Here is a 15,205-nt window from a genome sequence, read left to right as displayed (position 1 = left end):
CATGCGCCAGCTGCGGAGGTCCCAGGCACAGGTTCCTTCGTCCCGCCCCGTTCCCGGCACGCTTTGTTGAGAGCCAATTGAAACTCCAGTTTGTGTTACGTCATTTGTTGCTGCGACTCGGCGCGGGTTCCTCCGACTGCCGGCTCGGCCCTCGCCTGTGGCCGCTTTACTTCGTGTGCGGGTTCGGTAGTGCATGGCAAGTGCTGGCTCAGCATGTGGTGCGCGAGCCTCGGTGCCGTCCTGGCCTTGTGCGCCGGGCTCTGGGTCTCGAACACGGGGCTGGCCTGGGGCCAGGAAGCCGGGGGCCGGCCGGGAGCCGACTGTGAAGGTGAGCGGCGTGTGACCTGCTAGCATGGCGCCCGGCACCGCACCGCACCGCGCCGCGCCGCGCCGCGGCTGTTTTGGCTTTGGCTTCTCCCTGTTACCGGCCATAAATGTCATTTCACCTAGGAAACGCAGGCCCTGTCCCTAATTCTAGATCACCTTTACGCAAGCGAAAGCTCGAAACGGGTCTCGTGACACTTGGAGGCCACGTCCTGGTTTTGCTGTGAATATTAAATTACTGCAATAAAAGCGGTTGCGGTTGGATTAGGGTTACATTTTGTACAAACACTGCTAGATTCCTGTGACCCTGAAGCCAAATAGATAGGTAGGCTTGCCCTCCTCGTACCGAAGACAAATTAAGTGTATTTTGTGCCTCCCTCGCAAAAAGCACGACCTGAGTTTCAGTGGGCACTTGGCTCAGTGGGTAAACCACTGCTTGGGACTGCCATATCACTTATAGGAGTTGATACAGGAATGGCTGGGTTTAAGTCACTGCTATACTTCTGATTGCAGCCACCTGCCAGTGCACACCCTGGGAGGCAGCAGGTGATGGTTCTGTTACTGTTAGGTCACTGTCATGGGGGAGAGGAGGACTGAATTCCTGGCTCCCAGTCCTGGCAGTTCAAGGCATTTGTGGAATGATCCAGTAGATGGATTCTGTCAACGTGACTCTGGTTCTGCCTTTCAAATAAATGAAAATAGCTAACTTTTATTACTAGGGCTGTGCAGATTAAAGTGACTTTCAAAGGGAATTCCTTCCCAGAGGAGTTAAAAATTGATTTCTTTCAGTTCACAGGGGCTCTGCTCCGGACTTGTGGTCACAATGGTCTAAGTCCCATCAAGCCCACTGGCTCTGGCCACTGTGCCTGGTTCTTGCAACTCTGTTAAGGAGAGCAAAAAAGGTAACTAGCTCTCTTAGCATCTTCCTCTTGGGCTACCATCACCATTGTTGCATTGAAATAATTTGTTTAAGTATGTACACCCTGAACTGGACAATCTATGCGCAATAACGGAATTGTGGACTTAGAAATTATGTGGAAGGATTGAGTGTGAGGTGATCAAACCTTGATAGTTGCAGCCCAGATCTTCTGTCTGTTTATGTGTTTGTGTCTCACATCTGCGGGCTCCTCCAAATGCCTGCAATGGAAAGTGGTGACTGGATCAGGAACCTGGAACTCAAAGCTGGTCTCCCATGGCTGGCATGGACTACCTCAGTGCCTCCCATGGGGCACTATGGCAGGAACAAAGCTAGCAGGTAAATTTGTCTGTGACTTGTCTTCCATCCCAACTGGCATCTTAGCTTCTGCGTCAAGGAGCCAACACTTGGGTCAGGTTTTCCTGTGATCTCCACAAGAAACTTCTCCTGAAATTGAATCTGTTCATGGTGTTGTTTTTTAGCCTTGATTTAAAGATACTTGTTTCACTACTAACTTACAATTTTGTTCAAAGACAGAATTGTGTCCTTTACATTTAAGGCAGCATTTGTTAAGGGATAGACAGGCTGTCAGTAATTTATTTTCTGAAACTTCTACTTAAAGCATTTCAGGAGCTACAATAAATGTGGACTAATTAAGTGTGACGCTTACAGTATCTTTCCTAAATTTATTACAGCATGTCCTGATTATGTATATGTCAGACTAACCTGTGTATATATTTCCTTTGGTGAGTAAAGAGGCTGTGTAATCACAGAGGAAGGAAATAATTTGGAACAGGAAGAACTAGATTCTAGGACAGCCTCTGTTACTGCTTGCAAGCCTTTTCATTACTCAGTTCCTTCTCAATGTATAAGAATGAAATGCTGTATCATAGGAATTTACAACAGAGGTAAAAATGGTGCATGAGTGACCTTGGTCTTACAGATGTATTTTGTTAAATAGACAAAGTACTTCAGAAAAAATGTAATCAGCTATTAGTAAACTTGAAATATTTCATGTTTAAAAAAATTACATTTGTAGCTTTTCTTGAAAACCGGAAAACTTAGCAAGACTGGCCCATAGAGCCATGTATGTCTGCCTGTTTTAGAAAGGGCGTCTGTTACCTGTAACCAAAAATGAACTCTAAAGTAAGGTTATACTGGTAGTCATAAGCCCTGATGTCACCTCTGGTCTCCAGATTTTTTTCCCCCTGGATTCATTTGCTTTTCTTTCTCTTTTTTCTTGCTTAGAACCCATGAATATTTAAGGTTGTAAGCCTTGTGTAACGTAATATAAAGCTTATAACTATTTTCTCATCTCTTTACAAGGACTGTATTATGTGGCCATGTATGACCCTCTTATTTTTATGTATACTTTTACTTATGACAGTATTTTTCATCAGCAGAAAACTACAACATGAATGACTATAGTTGTATAATGTTATTTTCACAATAAATACATGCCGGAAACCCCTCTTTTTGCTGTCTTTTTTTTTTAAGGCAATTTATAATGAGGTTGTTTTCATTCTGAAAGGCCAAGGAATGAGTTTTTCGGTGGCATGTGACACAACTGACTCCTTTCCTTTCAGAAGCTTTCTTCCATTGGTGACCATAATACTACTTTCCTCCCGGCCTCTTTGCTTATCATCCCTGAGCAATTTGTACAAAGTATATTCATATATATAAAATGCATATATAAACGTATAAATATAAATACATAAGAGAAATATAAACTATACAATGTTACATATAATTTTTGTGTGTGTATAAATATACATGTAAAATCCTCTGGCCATGCCTTAAGTATTAGCCTTTTCCAGGGTCTGCCCCCTGCCCTTCTCTGTCCTCCATCTACATACTCTTATGTGTAATTAAAATCCATCTACTTACAGCCTAGTAAATACCAAACCTTTATATTCAGCCTGCTTCCTTTCTAGAGTTCCAGCCTTAACAACCAAGTGATCCTCTCTTAGGTATTTTATATGAGGATACTTGAACAGTTTATGGAACCTGCATATTATGAGAAAGGTGTGCATGATTTTTCAAATATCTTTGTGCCAAAAGCATGCACCTTTCCATTCTATCTTCCTGTGGCCTGGTAGCTTCGTGGTACTGCATGTTAAGCTGCTGCCTACAACATCAGCATCACGTTGGAACACTCATTTGATCCCAGCTGCTCCATTTTCAATCTGACTCCCTGTTAATGCTCTGGAAAAAGCAGAAGATTGTGGTCTAAGTTTTAGGAGCGCATGAAGAAATGTGTCTGACCTTCACTCTACCTGGTTTTAGGAATTTGATGAGTCACGTTACTCCATTCCTCTGGGCAATAAGTACTATAAATGCAGAAGAAAATACAGAAAAAAAAAATTCATTAAAACATGAATTGACATGATGAAAGGTTTCACTAGAAGAAAGTGAAAAGAAATGCCACAATCCTGATAGGGAAACTGACTCTAAGTCATTTTCCCTTGAGGAATTTGCTAGTGTAAAGGTAACTGTTGGTGTGAAGAAGAAAGATCGAATGTAGGATTAGCTTTACATGACAACAGGAGGAGCATTGTCTACTAGAACATTCTTCTCTATTTTAGAATCTCCTTAGAGCAAGTTTGAAGAAGCAATAAACCCATTTATATCCATCAAGAACTTTATTGAAACTTGCCTTCATTCTGATCAGGGCAGGAAAAAATCAGGGATCATAATTATGAAATGTCTCTCACATGGATTTGCAACCAAAATCCATATTGAGTATAAAACAAATAAAGCTGTGGATTTAGTTAATAATTGACTCTGGTTAGCCGTTCCTAGTCACTGATGAATACCAAAAGCAAATCCTTTCTGAAAATGAGATGCCTTCATTTTAGGTTTCAGATGATCACAAATGAGTTTCAAGAACTTTGAGCATCACATGATACAAAATAAACCAGAATGGAAAGAAACCAGGCACCATGAGCAAGAACCCAGAGAAACGACAACATATAGAAACACGCAGACTTTAGATACTGGAATTATCAGCCATCTACAATATGCTTAGCATGTTTGCATACACAAGAGACTAGCTTGGATTTTTCTATTTCTGCTGGAAATAAGAAAATTTTTTAAAAAATGTCTCTTGGGCCAGGTAATGCAAGTGCTGCTGGTTTAAGAACCACAATCTGAATATCAAAGAACTAGAAGGTAGAAGAGTAATATGTAATGCAGGACAGAGCAAATAAAATGTGGAGAAGAGAGTGTACAGACTTGAAGAATAGAGTGAGATAATCCAACATAGGTCAATTGAAATAAAAAGAGAAAAACAAAAATAGTGCAGAAGCCATGTTTGAATAGATACTAGCTAAGGATCTGCCCAGTCTGATAAAATACACCAATCCACAGACTCAGCTGGTTCAATGATAGATTAAAAATAATCTCAAGTTTGATTTGGTTAAGAAGACAGTGGCTTAATGCAGCCAGCATAAATTCATGTGTCCTTTTAGACACAGTTTGGGTGTTTTCTGGTATCTTCTCTTGAATTTGTATATGATTAATTTCCGTTTTTCATTCAAATCCATTGAGGAATGGTGATTTTGTGTTTGCTTTTTGCCAGAACTCTTGATTGTAGAAGTTGTTAGAAGACCTAGTGAGAAAGAGAATTGAATTGAATTCTTTAAAAAATTATAGTGTATTCAAGTCCTTGCTTATTTGGTCTATCAGATACTCATATCCTCCTGTGATGGGACAATTTCTGGTCTTGCTATTTTAGATAACTTCTTTCTTAATATATCTCTTTGGAACTTACATTGCTTATATTTTAACTTCCTGAATTTTAATAACCACTTTCTATTTTGCTCTTTTCCTCTACTTTCCAGGGATTTTTTTTCCACCTTTATCTCCTAAACCTTCTATTAACTTTTCCCTTTAACTTTAGCTACCATATGTTTATTTCCCTTTAATTTTAGCTATTATTTGTTTATGTTTATTTGGATTTTCTCATATTTGCTATTTTCTTTTCTCAGCATTCCTTCCTACAATCAGATCCTCTTTTCTGAATTCCATGTCTTTCTTCCACAAGTTCATTCTGTATTAGCTCTCTGTGCTTGACAGAATGCTCAATAAATGTTTAAGTAGATAAATGACTTTTAATCAAAGGAGCACAGTTTAAACTACTTCAGATATCTACTTTGCATGTCAGAATAATTGATTGATCCGGACTTTATCCGACAGGTAAAGACAGTTGGCCTTGGGGTACAAGGGACAGAGCTCCTTCCTAGTTTTAGGAAGTGGAAGGCATCAAAAGGAGGAACAGAGAGAATAAAAGGCTTGCTGCATTTCTCCAGAATTTTCTTCTATATTTAGAGCTATTTTTTTCTTGGCTTGGCTTGGCTTGGCTTGGCTTCCTTTGAAGCTTGCTTGTTGTTTGGAAAAGTAGCCTCCTTCCATGGCAGAATTATCTGATGGAGAATCATGTGGGCATGTAGGCCACCAGGGGTTTGATGCCCTTTACACTACTGACTGGGCTAGGCAGGTGACCTCACATCCAATCTCACCTACTGTATCTGCAAAGATGAAAATAGAAAAGATGTCTCTGGTGGTTTTTCTGTGAGATTTGAATGAGTTAAAATACATAAGATGCTTAGGAGAGGCACCTGATGAATATTAACTATGGTGCTTATCAGTGGCTGGGCTTGTTATGAGCTCCATCTCATTTGCTGACTGTGGACGTTGGATTTAATATAGTTGTTCAGGGCCTAGCACAGTGGCCTAGTGGCTAAAGTCCTTGCCTTGAATGTGCCAGGATCCCATATGGGCACCAGTTCTAATTCCGGCAATTCCACTTCCCATCCAGCTCCCTGCTTGTGGCCTGGGAAAGCAGTCGAGGACGGCCCAAAGCCTTGGGACCCTGCACCCGCGTGGGAGACTTGGAGGAGGCTCCTGGCTTCAGATCAGCACAGCACCAGCCATTGCCCTCACTTGGGGAGTGAATCAGCGGAATCTCTCTGTCTCTCCTCTTTGTATATCTAACTTTGCAATAAAAATAAATAAATTTTTTTAAAAAATAAATGTAGTTGTTCAAATTGGGGCTTCACCTTAGACTCATGATCAAGAAACAAAGACTTGTGTTGGCCACCAAGGGGGCTCATTCAGTGTACTTACTGGCTGTGCTTCAAACAAAGCTGTGTCAAAATCAAATTCTGTAGAAAGCTTTTTTTTTATGCTGAGCCAGTTTTAATGGAAAAGTTCTCATTTTGGTTGGAGTTTCATTCCAAAATGGATTAGTTACACTCATATTAGCTTTTCCCTGCATTTAAGCCCAGTACTAAACCAGCAGCAACAAGTCTGAAATTATTCTTTGTTTTTTAAAAAAATTGTTTTTATTGGAAAGACAGATTTATAGAGAGAAGGAGAGACAAAGAAAAAGATCTTCCATCTGCTGGTTCATTTCCCAAATGGCCACAGTGGCTAGACCTGAGCCGATCTAAAACCAAGAGGCAGGGGCTTCTTCCAGGTCTTCCATGTGGGTGCAGGGTCCCAAAAGTTTAGGCCCCCAAAAGTTTGGGCCATTCTCTTCTACTTTCCCAGACCACAAGCAGGGAGCTAGATCAGAAGTGAGTGTCCAGGGCACAAACCAGTCCCACGTGAGATCTGGTGCTTGCAGGGGGAAGATTAGCCAATTAAGCCATTACACCTGGCCCTGAAATCATTCTTAAGTGGAATTTGAGTCCATTTCCACATGCTTTGAATTATAACTACTTTATTTGGAAAGTAGGTCATGTATGTGATTATGATTCAGTTATCTATAAAGACATGTTTCTTTGTTCATTCTAGTATGCAAGGAATTCTTGAATCGATTCTACAACTCTCTGATAACCAGAGGAGTTCACTTTTCGCTGGATATCATAGAAAAAGAATTGATCAGCTTTTGCATGGATGCTAAAGGAAAAGAAAACCGCCTGGTATGGTGGATTTTTACTTTTCATTTTTCCTATATGTCTAAAAATTGGTAATAGCTTCATTTCTCATATTAAACTTAATAGCCTTCTATTTACATACCACCTCAAGCATGTTCACTACAGAAAGCAAACAGAAAATCTATCTTCCAGTAAAATGTAGCCCTATGTATTTTCATTCAGCGTCTATCCAGTTTAATCTTTATTGTGGAAGGCAGAGTCAAAGAGAGGGGAGGAAAAAGGAAAGGAGAGAGAAAAAAAATCTTCCATCCACTGATCATTCCCCAAATGTTCACAATGCCCAGGAGCTGGGGCAAGCCAAAACCAGTAGTAAGGTGCTTCATCCAGGTCTCCCACATGGATACAGGGACCCAAGTACTTGGGTATGGAGCTGGATCCTAAGTAGAGTACCTGGGATTGAACCAGTGCCTTTATGGAATGTTGGTATTGCTATAATGTGGACCCCTCATTTAGATTTTTGCTTAAATTAAAGCCAATCAGTTTTATCTTTTCTTAAATTATAAAAGGAAATTCCTAATGAAGATTATCTTAGTAGATGTTTGAACTTCTTACTAAGATAGTCAAATTTATCAAGGCATTTTATACTCTTATTTATATAAATCTAATGAAGTATTTGTTTCCTTGTTACAGCATTTGTATTATGTTTCCTGAGTATACGCATATGCTTGTTTCTACATACTGTTTTACTTAACAAAAGACATTTTTCAGGCCAATTCTTTTTAGATTAAGATATTCACATTAAATTCATCAGCTAAATTTGCAATGCTGATGTCTCATCTCTGATATATTATGAAATTCATGACATTTATTTGTACCATTAAGTTTTATATTATTTAATGTAAAATTATTAAATTAGGTGACTTAAGAGGCAGTGTGACTATCACATACTGGAAATAGGACAATGATTTTATAATTCCCTCTTTTCTTGCTGGCTGACCTTCATTGAGTTGGCTTGATCTTAAATGGGGATAATAATAGTACGTACTTCACAGGATTTTTGTGAGAATGAAATAAGTTACTGCCTTTAAAGCACCAAGAACAACACCTGCATAGAGAAAACAAGAAGTGTTACCTTTTCTCAATCGTCTTTTAACATCATGTGAAATATAGGGCACTTTTAATTAGAATGGTCACAAGAAGGAAGTCGTTTGTTGTCTGCTGTCTTAGTCAGCAGGGTTTCAAATTTAATAGCCACATCATGAAGACTAGACTAATTGCTCCATCCCGTCTTAATACAGTATTTCTATGTGTTGTCGGTAACGAGTCTGCTGGTTTTCCCTCAGTGCTATTATCTAGGAGCCACAAAAGATGCTGCCACAAAGATCCTTGGTGAAGTCATCCGCCCAATGAGTGTGCACATGCCTGCAGTGAAGATCTGTGAGAAGCTCAAGAAGATGGACAGCCAGATCTGTGAGCTGAAATACGGTACTAGAAAGCCCACCTGTTCTCCCCAGGATGATTGGCATGTCACCAGACCAGGAAACATAGGGCTGTGCTGTCTTGGGCTGATGGATGAACCCGGCATCCTCTGAGCTTCACAGAGGGAAGAGAAATAAATAATACCAGCTATGATGCACACAAGGGACATGGCCAAACTACCGACCCAAACTACCTACCGAGACAGCCAACTAAGAGCTCCTAGTCTACTGAGGCAATGTCAGCTGTGTCTGTCAAAGAAAACAAATTAATTTAAAAAAAAAAAACAGTTACTTAACCTTTCACAACGCTTATAGCAATCTGGCTTTAGTAACATGTTAAAATGGAAGTTACAGCTATGCAAAGATGATTCAAGAACTTTGACGTTGTTTTGGGTTTTTTTCCTAATTCTTTGTAATGTGTTGTTTACATAGTTGAGAGGGTGGGAGGGGTCAGGTATGGAAGAAAGTGGGTGAGACAAATGTTTCGGTTTGTTTGTTTTGTTTTTGCAAGAGAGGGGGTCGTTCTTTGCTGTTATACTACATCAGCATCTGGGGATAGAGGGATGGATGGTCATTTGAGATGCCTTAGAGACCCAGATGTAGAGAAGAGCGTTCCCAACGGTGTTATTTGAGTGGCTTTGATAATTCTGGGAAGCTGTTGGCTTTGTTGCTCCTAGGTTGAGAAAACCTTTCTAAGGCCTGTTGTTTGACAAAGTCCACTATTCTGCATGCACTGACCCAAATACATGCTGCAAAGCTTGGTCAGAATTGTCCAACCTGTTCTGCTTTCCATCCTCTGACAAGGTAGTTGACAGCCCTCTCTGACCTAAATGAGCTGGCTGTCATGGTCATGTCCCTTGTGTGCATCTGGGCATGCTGTCCACTAGATAGGCATCAGCAACTGAGGAAGCCCAGTCCTGATACATGTATTCTAAGGTGGGATCACACATCCTCTAATTTTCCCTGTGGCTTGGATCTGAGTCCAACAGACTAGCTGCGGAGGCCCCCAGGAAACCTCACCTGGAGTGACCTCAGACTTTTATGCACCAGCTAGTGCAGGGTCAGGTATGGTCTGTCATCTGCAGTAGCCTGGTCAGTTCTGCCCTAGCCTCATATCTCACATGAATTTAAAGGTGCTGGGGCCCAATTCAACTAGCCTACCGCAGACCTAATCCTCATGCATACCAGCCAGTACTGCAGCCTAGTCTAGGTGACCCCTCAGTTACCCTAGCAGGCCCACCTCCAGACCCAGTTTTTGTAAGTGCCAGGCTCTGCTGTGGCCTAGCCCAGCCTAGCCTGCATCTCATCTGGCGTATCATCCAGCTTTCATGCACACCCCAGGTGTGTTGCTGCTTGGCTCAGCCTGACCCACTCCCAGACCCAGCCCACATACATGTTGACAGGTGCTGCTGCTTTGTCTAGCTTGGCCCACCACAGCCCTGGTCCTCATATTTACCAGTGGGAGTAGAACTATGTCTTTGTAAATGTTATTTTATCCTTCTTCACGGGTACCTCTATACTGTAAATTTTAAATGACAGAAAATAGGTTATTAATGTCAAATCAAGGTTTGCCTGATGAAATAACTTATCAAGGGATGCCTTAAATAAATGGAAAGGAAGGAAATGTTCTATTTAAAACATTATCCTTGGCCTTATAAATTTCACATACATTTATCTACTCTTCTACTGAGGATTTATAACTGGGCCAGTCATTGGGATATATTGGTTGATAAAGAACAAGGTTAAACTCCTCACCCTGCATGCTCTGGGATCCCATATGGGCACAGGCTTGTATCCTGGTAGCTCCATTTCCTTTCCAGCACCCTGCTTATGGCCTGGGAAAGCAGTAGAGGATGGCCCAACACCTTGGGACCCTATACCCACATGGGAGACCTGGAAGAAGCCCCTTGCTCTTGGCTTTGGATCAGCTTAGCTCAGCTCCTGCCATTGCAGCTACTTGAAGAGTAAACCAACTGATGGAAGATCTTTCTCTGTAAATCTGACTTTCCAGTTAAAAAAAAAAAAAAAAAAAGACCGAGAGACTCCTCCCATTGCCTATCCAAACACCTGAAATTCCTCCAGTAGAAACTCATTTTTTTTACTTGCATTCTTGTTTTGTGTTACACACCCAATTTAGTATTATAAAATCTCCAAGTAGCTAGCATCCAATTCTGAGTTATTTTAGTCTGCACAGCTGTAGTAGTATGCCTCTGCAAACTACTACTATAGACTACAAAGCTTCATACCTGGCTTTAAATAGCTTTAATGTTAGGAGATGCCAGAGACTCTCAATTTTCCAAGGAAGGCCCTACGTTCCAGGGTAGCTATTACGGGCAAGCATCCTTTTTCATTGGCTTCAAAGCAATGAAGTAGAGGCAGAGATTATTAAATTCTCATAAACAATATTTGCAAAAGGGACTAGCATGTGCTTGCTGCTGCTTTGATTCAACAAATTTATTTTGCCTAATTATTCCTGCACAAGAAGGGTCTTCCAGTGCACTTCAATAATGGAAAAATGAATTGGCTTTTATTGAGAAGAAATGGAGGTTTTGGCCATACTGACCATGAGAAGGCTCTGGGGAACCAGGAACCAATTTTAACTTCTGTGTTGACTTTTTTTTTTTGTAATTTTAGGATGCCACAGAAATTTTTTTCTTTCTTAAAATGGACAAACGACAGCTACCAAATTCTCTTTAAAAATTCAACTATTTAATTTGAGTAGATAAGTTGTTCTAACTTCTTTTTTTGCAGGTTATTTTGGTAAGAAATATGAGATCCTACAGGGGCCTTTACAGGTATCAGAAATTCATAATTTAGGCTATAAAAGTTCCTATTTTTATCAAGTCAGTCATGAAATTAACAAGATTAAGTGTGCAGCAAGAGTTCATTTGCAGTAAGGAAGATGCCATTTAGATTTTTTTTTTTTAAAAAAGATTTATTTATTTTTATTTGAAAGAGAGAGTTACTGAGGGGACACACACACACACACACACACACACACACCCCTTTCATCTGCTGGTTCACTCCCCAAAAGGCTGCAATAGCACGAAGTTGAGCCAATCCAAAGCTAGGAGCATGATGTCTCCCACGTAGATGCAGGGACCCAAGCACTTGGGCCATCTCTGTTGCCTTCCCAGGCCATAAGCAAGGAACCAGGTTGGAAAGGAACCAGGTTGGAAGTGGAGCATTCAGGACTCAAACCTACATCCATATAGGATTCCTGTGCCACAGGCAGAGGATTATTTTGCTATACCCTCATGTGTTGGCCCGGTTTACTTTTTAATATGAAAGACTGTGTTTGTTTGTTCTTTAAAATGCCGGAGATACCTATAATAATTTAAGCATCCTCTGGAACACAGGACACAGCTGACCCTCCCAATAAAAACCTTAAAATTCAATTTTAAAATTTGAACACACTGGGAATCATTTGACCAGTGTTAGGCTTTAAATATTTTCACATGTTGTGTTGTGTTATATAGGAGGGAAAAGAACAGATTGAAAAAGAGATGACAAGCTGGAAAAGTCTTAGGCTGCCATTCATGGATGCATAAATACCAATGGTGTTAACTCACACTGGCAGTGGGGGAAGGACAAAGACTTCCCATTGAAAGAGGTAGATGACCCCTTTCTGATAGAGAAATTATAATCATACATATATCATAGAGCTCCTCATCGTTTTTCTTTTCTGACTTGTCAATCCAAGTCTTTTTTATTCAGATATTCAGGAAATAGGGAAATTATAATCTTTTTTAAAAAAGATTTATTTTTATTATTTTTTATTGGAAAGGCAGATATACAGAGAGGAGAGACAGAGAGGAAGATCTTCCGTCCGATGACTCACTCCCCAAGTGAGCGCAACGGCCAATGCTATGCCGATCCGAAGCCAGGAGCCTCTTCCGGGTCTCCCACACGGGTGCAGGGTCCCAAAGCTTTAGGCCGTCCTCGACTGCTTTCCTGGGCCACAGGCAGGGAGCTGGATGGGAAGTGGGGCTGCGGGCATAGAACCGGCGCCCAGATGGGATCCCGGGCGTGCAAGGCGAGGACCTTAACCACTTGCGCCACCGCGCCGGGCCCGGGAAATTATAATCTTGCAAAAAAATAATTGTTGGTGACAAGTATTATTGGGACAAATGGAAAGCTAGGATGGCTGGCACCAAAGCATTAGCATCAGAGGAGGACTGGGATGATTTCATAGTAATAGCAAGAGCAGGACATCTTATAGTAATAGCAGGTGAGCTTAAATAGAGGACTAACATAATTAGGGATCATTGGGAAGGTGCCTAATTTTATTCACATGTTTAGATATCTTTATATGTTTATTGAAAACCTAATGTGTTCTGTAAGGTGTTTGCTCATCAGTCGTACTGAACACAGTCCTTTGGGCAAAAATGAGCTGTAACTTGCTGGTTAATTATAATCTATGGCTTTTAGTTGACTACAACCATGGCCATCCCAAAGCTACAGCATTTGATAGATTGCTCTCTTACTTCAGGGTAGCAATTAGGATGTGGTGCTAGTTGCTTTAAGAATGTTTGCGGGCCCGGCGCCGTGGCGCAAGTGGTTAAGGTCCTCGCCTTGCACGCCCGGGATCCCACATGGGCGCCGGTTCTATGCGGGCGGGGCTGCACCCGCGTGGGAGACCCAGAAGAGGCTCCTGGCTTCGGATCGGCATAGCATTGGCCGTTGCGCTCACTTGGGGAGTGAATCATCGGACAGAAGATCTTCCTCTCTGTCTCTCCTCTCTGTATATCCGTCTTTCCAATAAAAAAATAAATAAATAAATCTTAAAAAAAAAAGAATGTTTGTGGCCCTTGGAGTGGTGGTAGTGCACTGTGCAGAGCTATGGAGGCGCTCATTCTTTTTATCTTTTATTTTTATTGGTAAGTCCTAATTACAGATAAAAGGAGAGATAGAGATTCCTTCTGCTGGTTCACTCCCCAAGTGGCCACAATGACCAGAACTGATCCAGAGCCAGGAGCTTCTTCTTGGTCACTCACACAGGTACACGGTCCCAAGACTTTGGGCCATCCTCAACTGTTTTCCCTACTCACAAGCAGGAAGCTGGATGAGAAGTGGAGCAACAAGGACATGAACTGGAGCCCGTATGGGATCCCGGCACATGCAAGGCGAGGGCTTTAACCTCTAGGCTACCGTGCCAGACAGATGGAGGCTGTCATTCTAAAGCAAATAGAATTCCTTGGAGAGAAAGTTGGATAGAACCAAAATTAACCCAATAGCTTTGTGTAGTTGTCTTTTGATAACCTACAGGGGATTGGTTCCAGGCTATTAAAACCTGTAGATGCTGAAATCCCTTGTGTAAAATGGGTCATATCTGTATTTAACCCAGACACATCCTTGCATATACTTTAAATCATCTCTAGATGACTTATAAAACCCAATACAGCATAAATGCTATTTAAGTAACTATCATACTGTACTGTTTAAGGAATAATGAGAACAAAGTCTATACACACTGAGGACTGGGCAATTTTTTTTAAAGATTTATGTATTTTTATTGGCCAGATAGAGCTACAGAGAGAAGGAGATGCAGAGGGAAAGATATTCCATCCCTAGTTCACTCTCCAAATGGCCACAATAGTCAGAATTGGGCCAATTTGAAGCCAGGAACCTCCTCCAGATGTCCCAATTAGTTACAGGTTCCCAAGGATTTGGGTCATCTTTCACTACCTTCTCAGGCCATAAGCAGGAAACCAGATGGGAAGTGGAGCGGCTGGGAAATGAACCTGTGCCCATATGAGATACCAGTACTTGCAGGAGGAGGATTAGCCAGTTGAGCCATCATGCCAGCCCATGGGACAATGTTTTTACCTGAACGTTTTTTACCTGTAGTTGGTTGAGTTTGTGAATACGAAACCTGCAGAAAAGGAGCGATCATAGACTACTTCTTTAGGTATATCTTCTTTAGGTATATCTTAGTTTCTGTGGAAATTGAAACTGTTTCCCACTTTGGATCATAGGTCATGGTTGAGACAAGCAATACTCACAAGCTTCTCCAGGTGTTTCATGGGATTTTGTGACCTTATTTTTTCAATTGCCCTCTTCCCTTTTTTGCCATTTAGAAAAGAAGCTGGACTTGGCATCGGCTGACCTGTGGAAGATGCGAGTGGCAGAGCTGAAACGGATCCTACACAACTGGGGGGAAGAATGTAGAGCCTGCGCAGAGAAAACTGACTACGTGAATCTGATCAAAGAGCTGGCCCCGAAGTACACAGCAGTACACCCCCAAACAGAACTCTGACAGAGGACACCAGCTCCCCAAGTAGCATACTTAGAGAAAAATTAATGACTCTGGGATGTGAGCATGCTAAGGATGATTGGAAATTGTTCTGTTTGCTCTCATACTTTTTGCCTTGATATTATACCTCAGAATTTTGCTGCTTGTATTTGTTAGTAAAATTACCAGTGTTGCAGTTCATACCGTTTACATTTGAAGTGTACCAAAACCTCAAAGTGCCTTCCTATGTGGATGATTATTCCCTGTCTTGTACAATGGGGAAAGTGAGCTACTGAAACTGATAGAATAAATGTGAGGGCAAGCAAGTCACGTGGAAATTATTTTTATTCTAGAATGTATGCCCTAATTT

The 15,205-nt window shown here is 41.3% G+C and overlaps 1 protein-coding gene across 1 annotated transcript; it reads left to right on the top strand.

The window, feature by feature from the left end:
* Positions 1 to 180: 180 nt before the first annotated feature.
* CDNF (cerebral dopamine neurotrophic factor) lies at positions 181 to 15,074 on the top strand. Its single transcript, XM_040967969.1, has 4 exons — positions 181 to 328; positions 7,040 to 7,167; positions 8,466 to 8,607; positions 14,681 to 15,074. Exons 1-4 carry the CDS (start codon positions 214 to 216, stop codon positions 14,857 to 14,859), a joined length of 564 nt encoding a protein of 187 aa, XP_040823903.1. The 5' UTR covers positions 181 to 213; the 3' UTR covers positions 14,860 to 15,074.
* The last annotated feature ends 131 nt before the right edge of the window (positions 15,075 to 15,205 follow it).

Source organism: Ochotona curzoniae, unplaced genomic scaffold (assembly GCF_017591425.1).
Source record: "Ochotona curzoniae isolate NIBS_2020 unplaced genomic scaffold, NIBS_Ocur_1.0 scaffold_4683, whole genome shotgun sequence".
In the NCBI taxonomy this organism is placed as follows: Eukaryota; Metazoa; Chordata; class Mammalia; order Lagomorpha; family Ochotonidae; genus Ochotona; species Ochotona curzoniae.
The sequence above is the reverse complement of the archived record's forward strand: the minus strand, read 5'-3'. Positions and strand labels throughout refer to the sequence as shown.

Coding starts and splice junctions, on each gene's coding strand:
- CDNF (XM_040967969.1), top strand. CDS start 214: ATGTGGTGCGCGAGCCTCGGTGCCGTCCTGGCCTTGTGCGCCGGGCTC. Junction 329..7,039: donor GCCGGGAGCCGACTGTGAAG/GTGAGCGGCGTG, acceptor TGTTCATTCTAG/TATGCAAGGAATTCTTGAAT. Junction 8,608..14,680: donor GATCTGTGAGCTGAAATACG/GTACTAGAAAGC, acceptor TTTGCCATTTAG/AAAAGAAGCTGGACTTGGCA.